This window comes from Xiphophorus maculatus, chromosome 3 (assembly GCF_002775205.1).
Source record: "Xiphophorus maculatus strain JP 163 A chromosome 3, X_maculatus-5.0-male, whole genome shotgun sequence".
Classification (NCBI taxonomy): Eukaryota; Metazoa; Chordata; class Actinopteri; order Cyprinodontiformes; family Poeciliidae; genus Xiphophorus; species Xiphophorus maculatus.
In genome coordinates this window covers 28,816,572-28,837,772 of record NC_036445.1, presented here as the reverse complement: position 1 = coordinate 28,837,772, position 21,201 = coordinate 28,816,572, and the positions used below count along the sequence as shown (strand labels likewise).

The 21,201-nt window shown below is 41.2% G+C and overlaps 2 protein-coding genes across 4 annotated transcripts; one reads left to right on the top strand and one right to left on the bottom strand.

Annotated features, from left to right (window-relative positions):
* Nucleotides 1-45: 45 nt before the first annotated feature.
* Nucleotides 46-12,676, bottom strand: pop1 (POP1 homolog, ribonuclease P/MRP subunit). 3 transcript variants are annotated; one of them, XM_023331030.1, is made up of 16 exons: nucleotides 12,535-12,676; nucleotides 12,268-12,403; nucleotides 11,883-12,008; nucleotides 11,537-11,712; nucleotides 11,185-11,445; nucleotides 11,021-11,108; nucleotides 10,186-10,364; nucleotides 9,840-10,102; nucleotides 9,643-9,736; nucleotides 9,469-9,568; nucleotides 8,482-8,601; nucleotides 7,298-7,419; nucleotides 6,198-6,389; nucleotides 4,840-4,994; nucleotides 2,005-2,238; nucleotides 46-1,077 (listed from the first exon to the last, which is right to left on the bottom strand). In XM_023331030.1, exons 1-16 carry the CDS (start codon nucleotides 12,541-12,543, stop codon nucleotides 438-440), a joined length of 2,895 nt encoding a protein of 964 aa, XP_023186798.1. In that variant the 5' UTR covers nucleotides 12,544-12,676; the 3' UTR covers nucleotides 46-437. The 3 variants fall into 3 exon arrangements, with proteins under 3 accessions (XP_023186798.1, XP_023186799.1, XP_023186801.1); XM_023331031.1 differs by having other exon boundaries at nucleotides 12,555-12,676; XM_023331033.1 differs by lacking the exon at nucleotides 12,535-12,676 and having other exon boundaries at nucleotides 12,222-12,356.
* A 257-nt stretch (nucleotides 12,677-12,933) lies between these two features.
* On the top strand, nucleotides 12,934-17,006 carry rida (reactive intermediate imine deaminase A homolog). The gene is made up of 6 exons (XM_005803453.3): nucleotides 12,934-13,038; nucleotides 13,710-13,815; nucleotides 14,039-14,093; nucleotides 14,198-14,266; nucleotides 15,745-15,800; nucleotides 15,887-17,006. Exons 1-6 carry the CDS (start codon nucleotides 12,974-12,976, stop codon nucleotides 15,944-15,946), a joined length of 411 nt encoding a protein of 136 aa, XP_005803510.1. The 5' UTR covers nucleotides 12,934-12,973; the 3' UTR covers nucleotides 15,947-17,006.
* The last annotated feature ends 4,195 nt before the right edge of the window (nucleotides 17,007-21,201 follow it).

Here is a 21,201-nt window from a genome sequence, read left to right as displayed (position 1 = left end):
ACGTAAGTTTTTTTTTCTTTTAATCAAGTCTTAAAAACTTTAAGATACACAAATACCTTATTTTATTTCTTACTCGCATTTATTCTAACCAAAAGCTCTTAGCTGCAGTTGTATTTTCTTCAACATAAAACACTTTAATCAACAAAGGATGCAGAAGGGATCAGATTCCTTTCAAAGAACCCAGAAATGAGACCTGAGTAACTAAAACATGTTTCTTCCATTTTCAGTTTTCATCTCATGATCTGCATAGACAGATTTCTGATAAGGATACTGTTGGTGTGCAATACACACAGCTTTGATTGGATGCCTCAGTCATGCTCTCTGAAGGCACAATTTTCACCAGCCATTCAGTCACCTGCCGCTGCACTATGCAAATCTTTTTATTTTTTAATAAGGGGGAGGGGGGTTCGGTTCTGTTCAGGTCCGGCTGTTGGAAGTCATACGTCGATATTGAGCCTGACAAAGCGGTAGTGCAGGGAGGTGGGGTTGCGCAGCAGCAGCGTTCCTCTGAGCTCCGGCGGCTGCTTGAGGAGCGTGTGGAGCAGACCGGAGACGCTGACGAAGCCCAGAGCCTCCCCACGCCCCACAGCCAGGGAGAAGTCCCCCTGGGTGACCCAGCCCAGCGTCACCCGGGAGCAGTGAGACACCACGCTCGGCAGAGGGTCCGGCCAGAGCCCCTGGAGGAGGTCAGAGGGCGAATGGGGGTCTGTGGATGCAGTTGGGTCGTCTGATTCTTGTGATGGAGTTGCTGTCTTGAAGCTCTTCTTCTTGCGGTTAATTCTGCTTTTATAGTGGTCTTTGTGGGGGGGCTCCTGAGGGCCACAGTTTTCTGGGCTCTTACCAAACAGCTTCAGGTCCTCTGCCGTCGGCGCGCACACCATGGCATGGGCTTCTGGTTTCCCTTTGGACAGCAGTGTCAGGCGCACCCACACCACACTCATCTTGTGAGTGGCGTGGAAAGACGTCACCGCCGAGTCGCTGAGAGGGAGCGCCGCCGCTGCCCCGCGACCCCGTCTCTGTCCTCTGCATGTCGGGGGTCTACACCAGCTGGAGAGAAGCCTCAGAGACCTTCTGTTCCTGGAAAACCCAAAATAACCAGCATCCATTTAGAGCAGGTGTGTAATATTCAGGATTCAATTCACTGGTGAGCTGAGAGAGAGAGAAATTATGTTTCGTAATTTATGACCCAGAAAACAAAAATGAAGCCGATGGGACTTGATTCATCCTCAGGAAGTCAGGAAGACTTTACACACAGCTTATGAGCTGCTTTCAGGGGGAAAATGCAACTTTTCCCATCTGCTAATCTGTGATCTACTGCAGCAATAAGGCTCAGTGTACTTTGAGGATTCTCAGATATTCTGATGGAAAAAGGGCAGATTGGAGGAACAGCATGCATCAAGCCTGTCGAAAGCTTTAACATCTTATGAGATCTCTTCAAAGTAAAAGACTTCCTGGGCTCATCTATATTTATGTAGATAGTAGTCCCTCCAGGATGTTGCGATGTTTATGGGAATTTGTGGCCTAAACTTACTGATTTTGTGGCACCATTTTCAAAATGTGGCTGATATTTTAAGCTTCATTTCTGTCATAAGATGGTTACAAAAAAGTTGGGAGTTGCTAGAACTGAGGACTAGGAGGACAGGTCAAAATTCAGCCGACTGCAGGGATTGGCCAGAAAAGAAGGAAAACATTCATGATTGGTGAAAACTGCAAGTCCACACAAAATTTACAAAAGATCAGTGAGTGTGCATTGATGGTTTTACTCACACCACTTTCATTTTTCCACATTTTGCAATGTTAACAAAACTTAGAATTCTATTGATTTCCAGTCATAATGTTGCTGCGCATTTATATTCAGCCTCCTTGAGTCGATACTTCCCATTAAGAATCACTGAAGTTTTTAAATGTTGAAAAGTTAAAAGGCTGTGATTACTTTTTCATGGCACTGTTAAGTCAGCCACTCAAACGCAGTAAAATAAGAAGCACAATCGAAACTAACTTTACCTCAGAACAGTGAAGCAGCTCGGAGGACTAGCTGCAGCTACGTTCTGCTGTGATGTCACTTCCTCAATCACTTCGTGGCTCTTCCTGGTCATCTGGGTCTGCACGCCTCCTTTCCTGTCCGCTCCTCCGTCCGTCACCAGGAGCTCCCACTCCTCTGCCAGCTGTTGCCAGGGGCAACGAAAAGGAGCTAGACAGCCATGTTTTATGTAATTGGTCCTCTTGGCTGGTGGACGCCTGAGGGAGAGGGTGAAAGGTCATGCCCTCGTTAAACAGTAAGCGGAAACCCTGCCAGGTTCTGGTAGACAGAACTACTGCTGAGTTCAGGCAGCATCTTCATCAGCATGTCCACAAATATCAGCTTAACGTCCAAGACTTTCAGTCTATAGATTCTGATTATAATCTTACTTTCTGTTAATTATTTAAACTTGGTGTTGGACCTAAGTGATTGTGAGGCTTATAGAATTACAGATTGGTCATTTGAGATAAAAATATCCGAAATGCATCTGCCACTAGGGTTATTTTAGTAATCAACTATTCAATTATTCTGACAATAACTAAATCAACAAAATGATCACATTCTTCAGATTTTTTTAATTTAGTAACTTAAGCCTTTTACTTGTATATATATATATATATATATATATATATATATATATATATATGTTACAAATACATTAAAAGATGCAGACAAATAATGAAATAATTTTTTAAAATACAAAATACACATTTCATTGCCTATAATGCATCAACAGCATGAATCTGCAACTAAAATACATTAATATGTGAAAATCTCAGGCCTTTCTGCTCGACTTAATACGTGTTCCAAATTATGCAAATTGGATTTAAGTGTCATAAAATTAAAATTTTTTGTTGTGCTATTAAATTTATAGATTGTATTGTGTGTCAGGGCTCTTTGAATCACTATAATTAATTTCAGAGAGCTGACCCCTATGATGAACGAAAACCTTGGACTTGGTGTTCCCTCGCCCGGACGCGGGTCACCGGGGCCCCACTCTGGAGCCAGGCCTGGAGGGGGGGCCCGATGGCGAGCGCCTGGTGGCCGGGCTCAGCCCGAGCTGAGTTGATTAGTTTGTCTGCTGAGCTCAATTAAAGGAAATCTACTTAAGAAGGATGTTCCACATTATTAAGCAGGCCACAGGTTTCAAGCAATATGAGAAAGAGAATCTCTGCTGATGAAAATCATCAGATAGTGTAGTGCCGTATGACAAGGTATGAAAACATTAGATATTTAACGAAAACTGAAGCGTTATCGTACTGTGAAGAGATTTGTGGCTGATTCAGAACAAAGACGGGTTTGTACAGACAAAGGCAGAATGAGGAAGGTTTCTGTTAGACAAATTCATAGGATTAAGAGAGCAGCTGTTAAAATGCCCTTACAAAGCAGCAAACAGTTTTTTGAAGCTGCTGGAGCCTCTGGAGCTTCAAGATCCTCCAGAGGCTTGTGGTGCATCAACCTACTATTGGGCCCCTAACCAGAGCTCACAAGCAGAAACGGTCACAGTGGGCCCAGCTGTACATGTAGCTTAATTTTCAAACAGACTTGTTCACTGATGACTGCTGTGCAACCCTGGATGGTCCAGATGGACGCAGTAGTGGATTGGTGGTGGATGGTCACCACGTCCCAACACGACTGTGACGTCAGCAAGGAGGTGGTGGAGTCATTTATTGGGCCGAAATCATGGGAAGAGAATCTTTGGTCGACCCCTTCAGAGTCCATGAAGGTGTGAAAATGACCTCAGCAAAGTATCTGGACTTTCTGACTGATCACTTTCTTTCATGTTCAAAAAGAAGAGCCGAACCTTCGGTAGCAAAATCATCTTCATGCATGACAATGAATGCTGCAAGGAATACCACTGTGTCATTGGCTGCTATGGGCATAAAAGGGGAGAAACTCATGGTGTGGTCACCATCCTCCTCTGACCTCTGACCTCAACCCTACTGAGAACCTTTGGAGTTTCCTCAAGCAGAAGATCTGAATGCAGTTCATATCAAACCAGCAGCTCTGGGAAAATATTCTGACATCCTGCAAAGAAATTCAAGCAGAAACTTTCCACAAACTCACAAGTTCAATGGATGCAAGAATTATGCTGTGATATCAAAGAAGGTTCTATGTTAACATGTAACTTGGTCTGTTAAGATGTTTCTGATTGAAACAGCTTTTGTTTTTAGTACATGTGAACACTTAATGCTGCACATTGAAAGAATGACCCTTGCAGTTCTTTATAATCCATAAAATGTTTAGAAAATCTGCTGTGCATAATAATTTGGAACATTTTGCATTTTGAGTTTTTTATTTTTGAAAAAAATACTGTTCTCATGGGGAGCTTTGTTCAGTAAAATTTGATTTACACTGTAATAGTTCATGACTGGAAAATTATACTGATTATCATCTGCATTGACCATTTAAGAAAATCTGAGAAAATATGACTTGCATAATAATTTGGAACACGGTGTTCTGTGTAGGGCTGATCTGTTGATTTATTTTTTTAGATTTACACATTAATAATTGGATAACAAAAGGTGCTAGATATAACTTTATATTTTTATGTTTTGTTGCTTTTTTACTGAATCTGAACCAGGTGAAGCTAAAACTGCCACTAAAGGAGTTTTGGGTAGAACATAAAAGTTTTTTTTTTCTATTAAATACAAAATATGTATATATATATTACTTTTATAGTTTTGGCTTATGTTTCAATCAATTTATCGCGATTAATCGCTTCAGCCCCACTTGCAGCACAAGCTGTTCCCGGAAATGCTTTGATTTCAATTAGCGCGGATATTTTGCTTGTCTCTGGGCCTCGACCTTCAGCTGACCTTCTAAACGTGTCCAGGAACTCGGCCTCCTGCTCCTCCTGAAAGCGGGATCCTGCGGGGCAGTCCGGATAGTCGTGGGGAAAGTGGGGAGCCGCTTTGTTCTGAGAGTGTTTCAGACTCATGTGCAGGCCGCTGACTCGAACCTCTCTGTACACCTGGAGGGACAGAAAAGAAAACATAGGAACTTTTGATGAATATAAACGATAATCTAAAGACGAATTGTGACGACGTCTGGCAGAGTCCACATGTTTCTGGGAAATCATGGAGATTAACTATCCTCTGTCTGATTATCTTCTATTTCTGTCTGATTTTTCGCATCCTGCTCTTCCTCTTTTCAGCTCTAATAATCAGAAGATTAACACTGATCATGCTGTCCCTTTATGGTTGGACTAACATCCATCGGATCAGTCCCATACATTTAAAATTCACCCACTCAGAAGCTCTTCCATCATACAGTGTGAGCAACAATATTTTATAGCAGCTTGTACATCATGACATGTTTAAGTCCTTGGAAAGTTTTTGAACAAGTTTTCAGGTTTTATTCTTTCAGAATCTACATAATTAATACACTAAGTTCTGCTGGCAATTTCTTCTTGTTAAAGGGGAGTTTTTCCTCTCCACTGTCACTTAATGTACCAGGGATTGATTCAAAGTGACTCCATACAATCTGCTTGGTTTGCTTCAACAGAAGATGTTTTAACCAAACCAGATCTGTCAACAGCTTCTGATGCATTATTGTCTGTCAGAAGACACTTTAGAACAGGGTCTCAAACTCCAGTCCTCAAGGGCCGCAGTCCTATAATGTTTAGATGTGCCTCTGCTGCACCACACCTGAATAGAATAATTAGGTCATCAAGGCTTTGGAGAACTGATCTACACAAGGAGGAGGTAATTAAGCCATTTCATTCCAGTGTTTTGTACCTGTGGCACATCTAAAAACTGTAGGTCTGTGGCCCTCGAGGCCTGGAGTTTGAGACCCCTGCTTTAGAAGAATTAAGATGGTAAATATTAGCTTTGTAAATATTAGCTGTGTTTATAGATTTCCAACAGAGCTGATATAAAGATAAGCAGTCTAGAAGGCAACAGTTAAAATGATGCTGATAAATTGCCATATTCCGCTCTGTTTGGCAGACCTGATGTTCTGCCAAAGAACACAAACAAAAGAAAACAAGCTGCAGCTGTTGCTGCTCTGCTATTGTCCCCGCGATGAGATCATCACATAAAATCACGCTCATAAAAAAAAACAATATGATAAATTGTTTCCCCCAACAAAATCCAGTAAAAAATTGTTGGGCCGTTTTATTTGCATTGGAAGAACGAAGGGTGTTTAAGAAAAATGTTGGAGCAGAGCTACCTACCAGCGGGACCCAGAAGGCCATCCCCCAGCCTTTAGGAAGCAGCAGGTCCCAGCCGGCCCCCCAGGAGCCCAGCTCATCGCCCACCTGCTTACCAGGCTGGTGAACCAGGAGGACGGGGACCCGGCCCTGTTGGGGCCCGGGGCCCAGCCTGGAGCCCGGAACCAGCAGTTCACTCCTCATCCTGTTCAGCTCCTTTAACCAGAACACAGAAAACTCTTCAGGGGAGAAAGAAGCGGCTGGCCAACAAAAGTTTCTTTATAAGCTCCTGCTCTTTCAGAAACTCCATCTTCGGGAAGTCATCAGAATATCACTGCTCTACTAAGCCTTTAACGTTTTTACCAGCGTTTCACTGAGAAGTAGCTCTGAGAAGTAGCTCCTATGATTTTGTATTTAATTTCCCTTTAGGATTGATGAAGTATTTTTGAATTAGGCCTGTCGTGATAAACGATAAATCAATTAATCGTATGATAAATTAAAACTATCGACCTCATTTTAATTATCGGCTTTATCGTCTCTTCCGGCCTTTTTCTCTTTCTGTTAATGACACTGAATGAAAAAAGGCTCAACTCCAGCTCTCTCCACTGACTCCCCCCTTCCTCATTTCCTTAGTGTAAAGCCCAGCGCACACTACAGATCTTAGAGCTGTCGGCTGATTGTCGGCCGATTTTTAAAACCTGACAGACCACACAGCCGACAGAAATCCTAGCTATAACGGTTCCATCGGGTTCGTTCCTGCCGTGTGGTGTCCAACAATGGCCACAAAATTATGGCTACAAGTTCAGTTAACTAATTTTAAAACCAGGCATTAATCAATGCTTTACTACAATCTACCTGCAATGCATGTGGCTAGTGTCTCCAACTCCTCCCCTTGTCATTTCTATATTCTTTGCACAAAATGTTGAATAAACATTAATGTTGTTTCCACATATCATCTCCAATGTCCGCTGGACTTCGGGTCAAATATGCTTGAAAGAATCAAGACAACACAGGCATGTTTTTGATGAAGAAATAACATGACGCAAAGCTTAAAAAAAAAAAATTGTTAATTTACATGACACCGCCCCTTTAAGGCAGGACTGTGGTGATGTTTCTGATGGTACCTGCTCAGATATCTTGTTGTCAGTGACGTTGTCCCGGACAGACCGCTCCCACAGGAAGCTCTGGCAGCACTGCAGTGGGACTCCTTGCAACATCAACTGGTTCCTCTTCTCCTCGTCACCTACTGAAGAAAAAAAAAAAAACACACACACATAAAGGCAGAACCACGATAATCCAGGAACCTTCCTAACTAGGATCCTGGTTGCAGTGCAACAGAACCCAGAGTCGATCACGATAAATAGAATCAGTCACATGTTCATGGCTGCACCAATAAAGCTGCACAATTTTCTCAATTTTGGGCAAGCAGCCAATACTTTATACCTTCGTAAAGGTCTTACTGAAAAGTTACTTCTAAGTTAGTTTATTTCAAGCGTATTTGCACTAGAAACTAAAAAAATACTTAGATTGTGTTTTCACAGTGCTCACACATCCCTGTAGTACATTTTGTAGGAAATGTTCCTACTTTTAACTTTTGTATGCAAATGATTATTTTATAATTTCAAAAGTTGATGTAATCGTGTTTTTTATTTTTTTCAAACATCCTTCCATTTTGCTGACTTTCTGTAGGAAGTCAGGAAAGTGGAAGGAAAGAGAAAGCTTCTCTTTCTCAGGAAACAGAAGCTGCTCAGTAGATCCCAGAATGAAATCGATTTACAACAGCTGAAATTTTTCAATCTGAGGTATTCAAGTGCCAAAGAAAATTTGGGTTTCAGCATTTTTTCACCATCAGGTCTTAACAGGTTAATAGATGAACATTTTGTGAGAACTGGCTTTATAAATATAAAGGTCAAATAGGAACAACAAAGATTTGTCTTATTTTGAAACTGTTACCACATGTTTCTTGCCGTTTATGTGAATTACACTGATGTGTTTAAAAGCTCACTTTACCTAGTCAAGGCCACTGAGTCGCCATCAATCCCGGAGGTTCTGTTTGGAGTACAGGGTTCTGCCAGGATTCGAACCTGGAACACCTGCATGGCAAGGCAGAGGCTTCCCAGAGCACAGAACCATATGTGTACTCACTGCAGCAACCTCCAGGCTGGAGCGCAGACACCCAGAGGGTCATTAGAACCGGTTTGTATCCTTTCGTTTGGTTGGTTTTGTTTCGGACAATAAACCCCGGCTCACAGCGTGTGGTGAATTCAGAGCACAAAGCTCATCGCCTTTCCAGCAGGACAGATTTTACCTGGGTCCTGGTTCACACAGGGTACGGCTTTAACCTTCTGTCTGGGTAGAGTCAGTCGGGGGTCGTCCACGGTCAACCCCAGCACCGTTCCTGGCGGGAGCTCTCCAGTTGAATAGATACCTGGATGAGTTCATCGCACACAAACACTGAGCAACCTGGCAACAATCAGTCCCTCCAGGATGTTGCCGTGATTTTTTGTGATAGTTGCAGCCTAAAATTACTGATTTTGGGACACCGTTTTCAAAAAGTTGCAAATTTTAAGCTTTACAAAAAATTTGGAATTGCTACAAGAATCTTCCCTTCCCTTCTCTTTTTCTCATCAAGTTGTAATTCCCGCCTTACCTGAGAAAACCGTGCATCACTAAGATTTTAAATACGTGGAAAGAAACAGTGAGCACAACTTCTATACAGAAATGAAAGAGAACTGGATTTATTCATGGATTAACTAACTAGCAAGGGATGCAAAATAAGAACGAACATTAGCATTCTTATTCACAAGCTTGGATCAAGTAGCCATCATTTAGCTAACATTACCTGCATGAATCATTACTCAACTTACTTGGTTTGTCTGGAGGAAAATCGTAAAGTCTTTTGGCTCTGGCTAGTTGCTGAACATGACACAGCTTGTGTACACTCATGGTGCTTTTAAAGACACACCAGGAGTTCGGAAAATTACATTACTATGTCTTACAGTTACAGGAAATTGTGCAGCACAGTTGATTTTTGCAAAAAAGATGTATGTAATGTTCAACAGACCCTATGAAACAAGTAATTAAATTAAAAGAAGGCTAAGGGAATTGGTCAGAAAAATAATAAAATACAGAAAACATTAAGGTCAGACTTTTGGAAAAGTTGCAATGACTGGTGAAAATTGGAAGTCTGCACAAAATTTGTTAATGACCATTGAATTTGCGTCAATAGTTGCGATCGCAACTTCCTGAAGGGACAGTAAATAAGCAAAACAAAAAAAAACAGAAAAAGACAAACCTTTCAGTACATTAAAGACATCGGTTTGTTGCTGATGGAGATTCATGTTGCTCTGGTCTTTGCAATGCTCAGGCCACCAGAGGGGAGAAAACTTCAGTTCCTTAAATAGAAAGATACAAAGTGAGTTTTTCAGTGTGAAAACAGAAACTCCACTTCTTCTTGGAGGCTGCTTACATCACAGACTGTAGCTGCCTCCAAAGTCTCCGCCAGCACAGAGTGAGACTGTGGTCCAATCAGACGATAGCGTATGATCTCCATCGTGAGATCGCTGAAATACATTTAAAAGGGAAAAAAAGGAAAAACAGAACAATCATCAACAGACTTAATAATCCTAACTTTGGTTTTTCTCAGAATCTTGGAGCTGGACTGACTTTATAACTAGTCCAGTTGAGCTGGACCTCCAGGTAACCGGGGAGGTTGGCAATCTGGTTCCATCTCCCAGAATCCTCTTTGCAGGAGGTTCACTGCCATCCTTACAGCGCCGTTTTCTCTTGGCTCCAGCTTTCAGCTCATTGTCAGGGTTTGGTTCTGCCCGAGGGGTGGGATCAGCCTCTGCACGCGAGACCTCCGGTTCAACAGGGGGCGCCACGGCCTCGGAACATTGGCACGCGCTTTGTAATTCAGGGAGCAGATCCTGGATACGAGACACATGAACCCAACTCGCCTCTATACCGACTCATTCCTGGTTACACGACAATCACACCTTGGAAATCAGACCTGTTTCAGAGCAGGATGAGCCCAGATCCACAGCTGCCGGTGGGTTAGTCCTGGTGTTTGGGGTCTCCAGAGGAAGGTAACGGGTCCCAGGGGGTCGGAAGGGTAGCGACCCGCCCGGTACACTGTGACGCTGCCCTGTCTGGCCCCTGACAGGAACATGGCTGCAGAAAATGTAGGACCTAGAAAGGAAAACACCAGAATGGGATTTCTACATAGAAATTTAGAGTAAGGTGTTTTCACGCCTGATAGTCCAGCAGACTCTCTTTGATTGGGGGTCAAAGTTACAACATTTGTTACTCTTGAAGCTAGTGTGGTTCCCTTTCTCACTGCACTGTGCTAAACAAACCACTCTTAGATAAACCTGTTCCTCCTCTTGTCTGAGGTGGCGCTGCACCAAGAGCCACTGAAGGAAATGACACAAAAACCACTGAAGAAGACAGACCACAACATCCTTCTTAAAGGAATGCAAACAAAAATTGAGTGGTGTCAGGTTTCAGCAGCTGTAGGATTTCTCTTTTGTTGTTGATAAAAGACCATTTACCCAGAATGCCCTGTGCTGTAGTCCACTTAATGCTTTTGAAGTGGTCTCCGGTCCAGTTGACATTCACATTACATTTAAACCACACCAGAGTTCACTTGAGCCAAACAGAGATCTAGGTTCATAGGTGGAAGATAGTTGAGTTTTTGATCCGCAGCACAGTTTGATTATGCATCTGCAGCTCCAAAAAACAAACAATCTTCTTAGACAAATGAACAGTCTTTGAACTAAGCAGAGCTGGTATGAATGCACCATAAATAAGAATAGATCACTAGAAAGATTGAGATTTGATCTCACCAGCTTCCTTGCATGTCAGCTGAGTCAGAGCAGCCAGCAGCTTGTCTTCCTCCCCCTTCAACTCAATGCAGCAGTAATAAGAAAGATCCTGAGGTGGAGAAACATGACGGGTTACAAACTGAACCCACTGAAGAAACCGAAACCATGTTGTTCTTGGTGGCTACCTGTAGGAGGCAGTGGCTGCTCATCGCTCTGTAGCATGGCCGGTAGCATTTGTATGTGGGTCTGACCCCCAGACAGTATCCCCACTTTTTCACCATGTGGAAGCGCTTGGCGTGCCAGATATGCGTCTCCAGCCAAATGTTCTTCCTCTGGCGCCGGTTGAACTCCAGCAGCAGGTTCCCGTGGCGACGGCGAGCTTTGCGGCTCTTGCTCTTCACCGGTTCTTTTCTCTTCTTCAAGCCAGCCAGGAGGTTCTTCTCCTTCTGAAGGGGAACATTCAGAGGGAATGAATGTCAGAGACGGGCGTTCGGACGCTCTTCACCTCCTAAACGTACTACAGGTCTCTCAGGTTACCATCCTGTTGGCCACGTCTCTCAGCCTGCGAGGGAGCCGCTTGGTGTTGTGGCTCATGGCCCGCCGCCTCATGTGCTTGGGCAGAACCTGAAACACGTGGCTGCTGCACGTCGTCTTGGTGGCCGCTTTCAGCATGGCACTTACCTCTGCTGCTCTGGCCCTAGCAAAAGCTCCAGCTAGGCAAGGAGAAAGTGGAGAAAACTGACTTCTTCACTCCCCAAGTTAAAGTACTTCTGCAAGCAGCAGTGTGATTCTATTCTGTTGCCTGAAGCATGAAACAAATAGCTCAATAACACAAAAAAAGGCCAAGAAAGAGTTTTCATTGATTTGTAGTAAACATGTTTACCAGTGATGTGGTTGGGCATCTCTGTGTTGTAACCACCGCCATCTTTGTGATATCCACGAACCCATCCGTGCCTGACGGGTGCAGATCCTTCCTTCTTCGAGGAAGGATCTGCATCTGATTGCCCACCTAATGGAGAAAAAAAATATAATAATATATAACTAGTAACTTTTTCACCAGGCCCAACAACCTAATAAAGAAGGTTGGTTCTGTTCTGGGGGACCAAATCTGGCTCCAGCCCAGGGCCCCACATCCTTGTTAGTTCGGTCCTGGTGACACCGACTCCTGGCATACATAAATGGATCACTCCGACTGAAACTGACTCCCAAAGCTTTAACTGGCCTCTGAGGAATGAACAGGTGTTCTGCAGAGATGAAGTCATGAATACCGGTGAGGTGAAGGCCTTCCCCTCCTCCACCGTTCTCTGCTCTACTCTCCACCTGAGGAGGAGATGGATACTGAACATTGGCAGGCTGGTTCCTCATCTTCTTCTCGCGCCTTTTGGCTTTAGCTGCGGACATTTTCTGTAGGAAACCAAAAGGCAAAGCTCAACACCCTCACATTACAGTATTAGCTGACTAGCTCCATTATTTAAGGCAAAGTTAGCATTTCTGTTAAAACTGGAATTGTTTTTTTCTCCTCCATGAATACACACGTTATCCATGATTGTAGTACCGTTACTTTAGGGCCTGTAAATGTCACGCAGTTCTCGTGGGAGCTCTCCTCCTGCTGTTAGCCACCATGTGAGTTCCCCTCATGCTAGTTGGTCTTCTTGTTTGCTTCCGCGTGTTTAGGGGAGGAATCCTGGGATATGTAGTGAATTAGCGCAGCAAAATAATACAGTCACACTTTTCGCACGTTCAGTATATACTAGCAGAAAAATTCAGCTTAAATTGAAAAATTTACATCAAATTTAAATGATCAATGCACGCAAAGGCATTTGTGTGGGCAACCAACCAAACTTTATACGTTGTCATTTTTTATAATGCGCAGATACTTTGTTGTTTACGGTAAAGAGAGTGTGACGCTCTCTTGTCAGCTGCTCTCTTTTAAACAGCACCTTTCACTCTTCGGTCATTGAATACTTTAGGAAAATGGCTGCACTGATCAGGAGGATCATCACTACAGCTAAAGCCCCGGCTGCGATCGGCCCATACAGGTGAGAGGAAACTTCACAGCTTCTACACAGCTACTGCCATACGAGCAATACAACACACTGACTATTGCATTGTAATAGTATAGTGAGTTGCAGTATGAATGTAAATAGAAATGTTATTCCCTCTGTTCTTTTAAGGGGGCAGAAATGCCCAAGCAGCTTTTTAAGAGCAAAGTGCACATTTTTAGATTTTGCACTTATTACTAGAAGAGCTGTTCAAAAGTTGAGCTATTAACAAGTTCTGCTACCAGGTTTGTGCTTAAAATGTTTCCACTGTGTGCTTCTGTCTGATGAAGCTTAAAATGAATTATCTGAGACAGTTTTTAATGATTTAAATAAGTGATCTTTTTTCATTTTTTTTCAGGTTAGCTGTAACATCTATGATCGATATGCCTTCAGAAAGAAATGGGCTTCACCTTCTTTTATCTGAATACAAATACACACCTCATATTTTAACACTGCAATTCTTTTAGATTTCACAGCTGCATTCTAGAATAGGATACATTGAACTTGAACAACTAAAATAAAAAAAATAATTTTTAAAGCAGAATTTTTATTTAAAATTGTTTTGTTTGTTTTTGACCCCAAGAAACTGATTTGGGAGAAAGCTTACAGCAGGACAGACTTACCCACATTCCAGGTAACTCTTTATTTGTCGTCTGTGTGTGTTCCAGCCAAGCAGTGGTGGTTGATCGGACCGTGTTCGTATCGGGGCAGCTGGGGATGGATCCTGCCAGTGGACAGCTGGTGGCAGGTGGAGTTCAGGCCCAGACCAGACAGGTGCCGGCCGCTTCTCATTCATCCATTCAATACACTGAATCACAACACTTGAAATGGATTGTCAAGCAATACTTGTTTCTTATGGTCTTTTTAAGCAACATTTGGTTAAATCTTAATTTGTCCATTTTCAGTTTTTGCCTCCCATAAAACTGTTAAGAGTTGAATCAATATTTGAAGTGCTGGGTGAGCTGTGCTGGACGTTGTGCTGTGAACTTTGTTTCAGGCTCTTGTGAATATGGGTGAAATTCTTAAAGCTGCTGGCTGCGGCTATGGGAACGGTGAGAGAAACTGTAGTTGAGTAGTTAAATTAGTTTTTACCTTCGTTTCAGACCAGATTATAAATTTGACTTCTATTTTTATTTTATTTTATTTTTTTTTACAGTTGTCAAAACCACCGTACTGTTAGCCAACATGAACGACTTTGTAAATGTGAACGATGTTTACAAGCAGTGTAAGTATATTATCTTTAGCAAACAGTAGAGTCTAGGCTGGCTCCTTCCAAAAGATTAGACGTGTAAAACTAAGCGTCGCCCTCATTTCCAGTTTATAAAAAAATGACCACCAGGTGTCAGTATAACCCAAAACATTCATCGCTCAGGCTGATTTACTGTTTTTATCCCCTTGGTTTGATCAAATCCTTGAAAACAAGAGAATAAATTTGCCACCAAGTATTATAAATTAGCAATTATGTTCCTAAGCAGGTAATGTGTGTGAGAGCACTACTGTGAAGCAGCGTAGCCTTAAGAGAACACGAGCACACAGGCTGTTGAAGTGTACCGAGCCACTTAGCTGAGTGAAATGTGAGCTGCTTCTGTCAGTGGATAAACTTCATCTGAACACTGACCAACGTGTTACCTGCCTCTGCCTAAAGATGACAGTAAAGTCTCCCCTTTAGATCTCATTGTCATGTAAAGAGGAAAATCTCACATTGCAAAAGTATTTATACCACTTGAACAGTTCCACACTTTGACACATTACAATCACAAACTTCGTCGTCTTTCATTGGTATCGTTTGCTTTCGAATTCACAGAAATCAGGTGAAAGAAGGTTACATAAAAAGGCAAAAATGGAGATTTTTTTTTTTCTGTATACAACAAGAAAAAGTAACATTGAGCATCACCCTGAACACATCGCTGTAACTACAACATCATGCTGTGGGGATGCTGATTAGAGTTCAAAGAGTTTCACCTTTCATCAGAATAACGATGCAGCCAAGGCTACAATGGAATGGCCCCTTAAGCATAAGTATGTGCTACAATGGCCTAATCAAAGTCCAGACCTAAATCCACTGAAGAGAATGTAACAAGACTTGAAATCTTGCATCCAGGTTCTACAGAAAATTGACTCTGTGCTATTTTAATATTTTTTTAGGAGAGTTGTGGAATACCATGTCTCATTTTCCTTCCACCTCACATCTAATTATTGTTGGTCTGTAATATAAAATGATAATAAAATACATTGAGGTTTGTGGCTGTGTTGTGACAAAATGTTAAAAAGTTCAAGTGGTATGAATACTTTTAAAACGCACAGTATCATAGCATAAAAATCAAAGTACTGGTTCTCGGGGAAAATCCTTCAAAATACAAAGCCTTGTGTAAATACTGAAAAGCATATTTAAGAACAGAATACAAAGTATAGGCATATTCGGCTTCCTCTTTAAATAAATCTTCCTGCTCTTTGTTGGTATGTTTGATTTAAAATACTGACAATACACTGTGGTGTGCTTGAAACACACTTTTGTATTAGTCCACGACAGAAAATTAGTCATTTTATTATGAAAACCAAATTAAAATCACAGTTGCTAGGGTTTTATGGTGGTTTTTGTTTCTTTTGTATTTGGTAACACAAGTATAAAACTTCCATCAAAGTAAACAATCAAACCTATCACGACTACGTCTATGTGAGCCCTAACTGAGCTTCCCTCTGTAGTTTTCAGTACCAACTTCCCAGCCCGAGCCGCCTATCAGGTAGCAGCACTTCCCAGAGTGAGTACTTACCACAAACTATCGCTGATTTGAGCTAATTCCAAACTAAGATCTGTCTGAAAGCCAACTGCGCTGCGTGTCTGCAGGGTGGACTGGTGGAGATTGAAGCAGTCGCTGTTTTGGGCCCTCTGAACGATACTTCTTAAAAAAACACATCGATGAAACAATAAAAACAACACAGTAGCAATTTGTGATGCTTTGCGATCCAGGAAAGAGCTGATCAAATAACCCCTATGTACAGCACCCTCAACGTTTATTGGTTTCTCCTGGTAATGATGTGTAAAAGGCCTTGAAATGAATGAATCTTTTATTTCAGTAAAAGAAATAAAAACTTGCCACTGTGACGTCTCAGGTTCTCCAGACAGTGTGACTTAACATCCTCCTCAATGTTCTTGGTGGCAACATAAACTGAGGTCCTTTCATGCCCTTCTTTGTTTGTCCCTGTGTTAACCTATTGTATGTTTGTAGGTATCTAGCTGGGTATCTTGCTGTCTAGCTGGGTATCTTGCTGTCTAGCTGGGTATCTTGCTTTCCGGTTATTGAGCTGTCTTCTTTTATCTTCCCCATCTTGAAGAGAGGCAAAGAGAATTAGGTCTCTGAGTCACTTAACTCCATGTTCAACTTAAAACAGTAGGGTTGGCCTTAAAAAAATCACTCATGTTTATGCCTAAGGATTTTATTTTTATTTTTTTAATGGGGATAAGGGCAAATTTTTGTGTTAATACAATTAAAACAATGGACTTCCATACTAAAAGTTAGGTTATCCTTAAATAGTCTGTGTGACTAATATTTCAGCCATTTTACACCAGAGGTTCCAGTGGATGTGCAGGGTGTTGTGTATTAGTCTAATAAAAGGCCAGTAAGTGATTTGTTTCTGTTTTCCTGATGTCGCTGCCTCACAGTCTAGCATCACCCAAGCTTGAAGCACTTTCACCTCATTAACATTGATGAGACGCCGTGTTTAGAGACAACATTGGATCTTCAGTTCCTACGGATCAACTTTCACTTACAATAGTTGTTAAGCATCTAACCTTGTCTGTGGCTTGAATTTCACCACCGCCCTTCATTGTCACCAGTTTTACCCATGGCATAATGTATATCCTCATTCATTATTGACGTTCACATATAACTCAGAAATAAACGCTCCTTAACTGTTCTACGTCATGAAATTTTATATATATTTACAATTACACATGTTTGTGATCACGTTTGCTTATGTTGTGTTCTTATTCTCCACCAGCGGATGTGTGTCGATGGCCTCAGCTGACTACCAAGTGTGTGGTTCACAATGAATAAGACAGCAGGACCACAAAAAGTTAATTTTTTAATTATTATTATTAGCGTTACACATAGCCTGTCCAGCAGTGTGGCATTCAGAGTTGTTGTCTGAGTGCCAATAAGTCCAACTGGTTTAATTTTGCAACTGGAGCTTTATGTCTTTCGCTAAATGTAATGGACACAGAGATGGAAAAAAAAAAGAGGGAAAGAAATGAGAAAAATGTTTAAAGGAAAAGGAGAAAGAGGAATGGAGCACATACAACACCCTAGAAATCTGCTTCTACTCCTGCATAAAAGAGAGGAAAAAAAGAGAACCAAGAAACCATAGCGACAAACAATATATGAATATATAAAAACAACTTCACCGGAAAAAAGTTTGTTTTCCTGTGTTTACACTAGTACATGCTACCTTTGTCTGTGGATCTTGGGAATCTTCATAATTTGTTAATCAGAATCTGAGTCAAATATAAGAGTGATAACTCACCAACTATTATTCCATTACTTTGTCAGATTTTAAAAGTTTTCGTCTTTCTGTCTGGTTGTTTAGTCCACACGCAGTATTAGTTATCTATAAATTTTAAAGCAACAGAACAAGAACTCTTTTTACTCAAGGTTTTGAGAACAAAGTTCTAGCTATCAAGGACATTTTACACTTCCCAAGAACAAAGGAATCACAGGAAGTCTCTTCGTAGGTCTCTCCCACACCAGCACAGCCACCTCATATTTCACCAAAGAAGATCTGCCCAGAGTAAGCGTCAAGAACAAGCTGCAAACCAAGGCTGTAAGAACAGACTGACGCCATCTTGTTCTTACAGGAGTGGGACAGAGAACAGATTTCCTTGTTCTTGCGGAGTATGTAATGAAAGTAGATCAAAACTTCCATTTTGGTCGCATCTAAACCTGGACAACTTCTTCTTTATTTTTGCAATTTGTTATTGTTTCTTAGTAAGGCCGTAATATTCCGTTGTATTTTACTTTTACATTTACTTTTGCTTTACTATTTCTACTATTTTGCCACTACTTTTTACCTATATTAATTTTCATGCACTGTAAAAAAATAGAGTCTAGTTTACAGTAAAATACCACAGCTGCCAGTATTTTACCATAAATAAAATACCTTTTTTTTTTTACAGTGTAGTATTTTACTAACTCAGTGACACCTGAACGTTGCAGCTGATTACACCACACAGTTTCTTTTACTTTGCTTAGTTTTTTTTAAGACCTGAAAACCATGTAGCGTTTTCTTTCTGCTTCACTATCCTGCCCTTCTAGGTACTGGTCTGCTACACAGAATCACCATAAATACTACCATAAATGTAATATTACTTTATAATATTACAAAGTAATATTACTTTGTAATTGTAATATTACAAAGTTTTAAAAAGTTCTGCAACACACTGTAACATTGCCTCTGCTTCTCATGGTAGTGCATACTTACAGCTGCGACATCTGTTGAAAATATAGATTCAACTCCAGCAACAAAAAGCATCTCTTTAGTAAGGGAAAGTTTATTCTGTACACTAACCAGTTAGCAGAATCCTAGACAAAAAACAGGAAGCGGCTGATTCCAGGGAAAGAAATTAAACAACAACCAAACAAATGTATTTCCAGACATACGTACATATATAAACACAAAAAAAGTAGAACGCTCAATAGAATGCTGTGGTTTCTGACTGCACTACACAAGCAGGTGAGTCACTCTTACTAACAAATACAAGATTATGACATCAGCGTCCCACAGTAGTACCTTTACACCGTGCTCCAAATTATTATGCAAGTCATATTTTCTTAAATGGTCAATGCAGATGATAATCAGTATAATTTTCCAGTCATGAACTATTACAGTATAAATCAAATTTTACTGAACAAAGCTCCCCATGAGAACAGGATTTTTTTCAAAAATAAAAAACTCAAAATGCAAAATGTTCCAAATTATTATGCACAGCAGATTTTCTAAACATTTTATGGATTATAAAGAACTGCAAAGGGTCATTCTTTGAATGTGCAGCATTAAGTGTTCACATGTACTAAAAACAAAAGCTGTTTCAATCAGAAACATCTTAACAGACCAAGTTACATGTTAACATAGAACCTTCTTTGATATCACAGCATAATTCTTGCATCCATTGAACTTGTGAGTTTGTGGAAAGTTTCTGCTTGAATTTCTTTGCAGGATGTCAGAATATTTTCCCAGAGCTGCTGGTTTGATATGAACTGCATTCAAATCTTCTGCTTGAGGAAACTCCAAAGGTTCTCAGTAGGGTTGAGGTCAGAGGTCAGAGGAGGATGGTGACCACACCATGAGTTTCTCCCCTTTTATGCCCATAGCAGCCAATGACACAGTGGTATTCCTTGCAGCATGAGATGGTTCATTGTCATGCATGAAGATGATTTTGCTACCGAAGGTTCGGCTCTTCTTTTTGAACATGAAAGAAAGTGATCAGTCAGAAAGTCCAGATACTTTGCTGAGGTCATTTTCACACCTTCATGGACTCTGAAGGGGTCGACCAAAGATTCTCTTCCCATGATTTCGGCCCAATAAATGACTCCACCACCTCCTTGCTGACGTCACAGTCGTGTTGGGATGTGGTGACCATCCACCACCAATCCACTACTGCGTCCATCTGGACCATCCAGGGTTGCACAGCAGTCATCAGTGAACAAGTCTGTTTGAAAATTAAGCTACATGTACGGCTGGGCCCACTGCCACCATTTCTGCTTGTGAGCTCTGGTTAGGGGCCCAATAGTAGGTTGATGCACCACAAGCCTCTGGAGGATCTTGAAGCTCCAGAGGCTCCAGCAGCTTCAAAAAACTGTTTGCTGCTTTGTAAGGGCATTTTAACAGCTGCTCTCTTAATCCAATGAATTTGTCTAACAGAAACCTTCCTCATTCTGCCTTTGTCTGTACAAACCCGTCTTTGTTCTGAATCAGCCACAAATCTCTTCACAGTACGATAACGCTTCAGTTTTTGTTAAATATCTAATGTTTTCATACCTTGTCATACGGCACTACACTATCTGATGATTTTCATCAGCAGAGATTCTCTTTCTCATATTGCTTGAAACCTGTGGCCTGCTTAATAATGTGGAACATCCTTCTTAAGTAGATTTCCTTTAATTGAGCTCAGCAGACAAACTAATCAACTCAGCTCTCTGAAATTAATTATAGTGATTCAAAGAGCCCTGACACACAATACCATCTATAAATTTAACAGCACAACAAAAAATGTAATCTTTATGACACTTAAATCCAATTTGCATAATAATTTGGAACACTGTGTAAATGTTTGCTGAAAAGACTTTTACTGCCAAGCAACAGCTAACAGCCACACTGGAGCTGAACAAGAGGATCTTTACAATAACACGTCAGCACTCGGTCGTCTTCATCCTCAACCTGCAGATGAAGAAAGTTCTTTGCTACAGTGTTTCCATGTGAGCTGTGCACAGTGTTACTTAAAACATGCTGTTACTATTGATAAAACTTGCTACATGTAAACATGCTTCCTGATTTATTTCCGCCAAAATCTCAAAGTTTGGTGTGCAATAACAGAATCTCCAAGGATTTGTTTTGTTAGTGTTGAGGTGAGGCAAGGGCCGGTTACTGGTACAAACATTACATGGTGTCATTTGTTTCAAAGTGACCGAGTTTTTCTCTGTCGAAGAGAAACGCAGCATTGCCCCTCTTTTTTTTTTCTGCTCACTGCAGGTCAGCTGGCTCCAAGAATTTCCAGACACCTTTGCCTTTTCGTACAAGAGACGCAAATGTGAATGCTTAGAAGTCCTGATCCTAACAAACCTAAAGGACCTCCATCCATCAATCCTATCAAAGTCGTTTTGATAGCCAGGAGTGGTAGGTGTGTTAATCAGCCAAACCAGAACAAATAACCAGATAACATCAGCTCGTGTTAATCTACAAAGAACAAAAGATAGAGTACAATGTGAAAATTGTTAATGTAGCCGCAGGAATAAACTGTGAATTTCTGTTAAAAATACAAGCAATTAGATCACGTACATTTTTGCTTAGCATTTTGTGCAAGTAGCATGATACCAGCTGCGTTTCCATTAACGTTAAAATTGCGCACTGAATAAATTTGCTCAATGGGAAAGCCAATTTTGAAAAATG

Bases quoted from the DNA above. Each gene is read 5' to 3' on its own strand.
- pop1 (XM_023331030.1), bottom strand. The intron at 11,713-11,882 runs GTAAACATGTTT...CTCCTTGCCTAG, and splicing joins GATGCCCAACCACATCACTG to CTGGAGCTTTTGCTAGGGCC. The intron at 7,420-8,481 runs GTAAAATCTGTC...TTTTTTCTTCAG, and splicing joins CTGTGTGAACCAGGACCCAG to TAGGTGACGAGGAGAAGAGG.
- rida (XM_005803453.3), top strand. From the start codon at position 12,974: ATGGCTGCACTGATCAGGAGGATCATCACTACAGCTAAAGCCCCGGCT. The intron at 13,816-14,038 runs GTGCCGGCCGCT...ACTTTGTTTCAG, and splicing joins TTCAGGCCCAGACCAGACAG to GCTCTTGTGAATATGGGTGA. The intron at 15,801-15,886 runs GTGAGTACTTAC...GCGTGTCTGCAG, and splicing joins AGGTAGCAGCACTTCCCAGA to GGTGGACTGGTGGAGATTGA.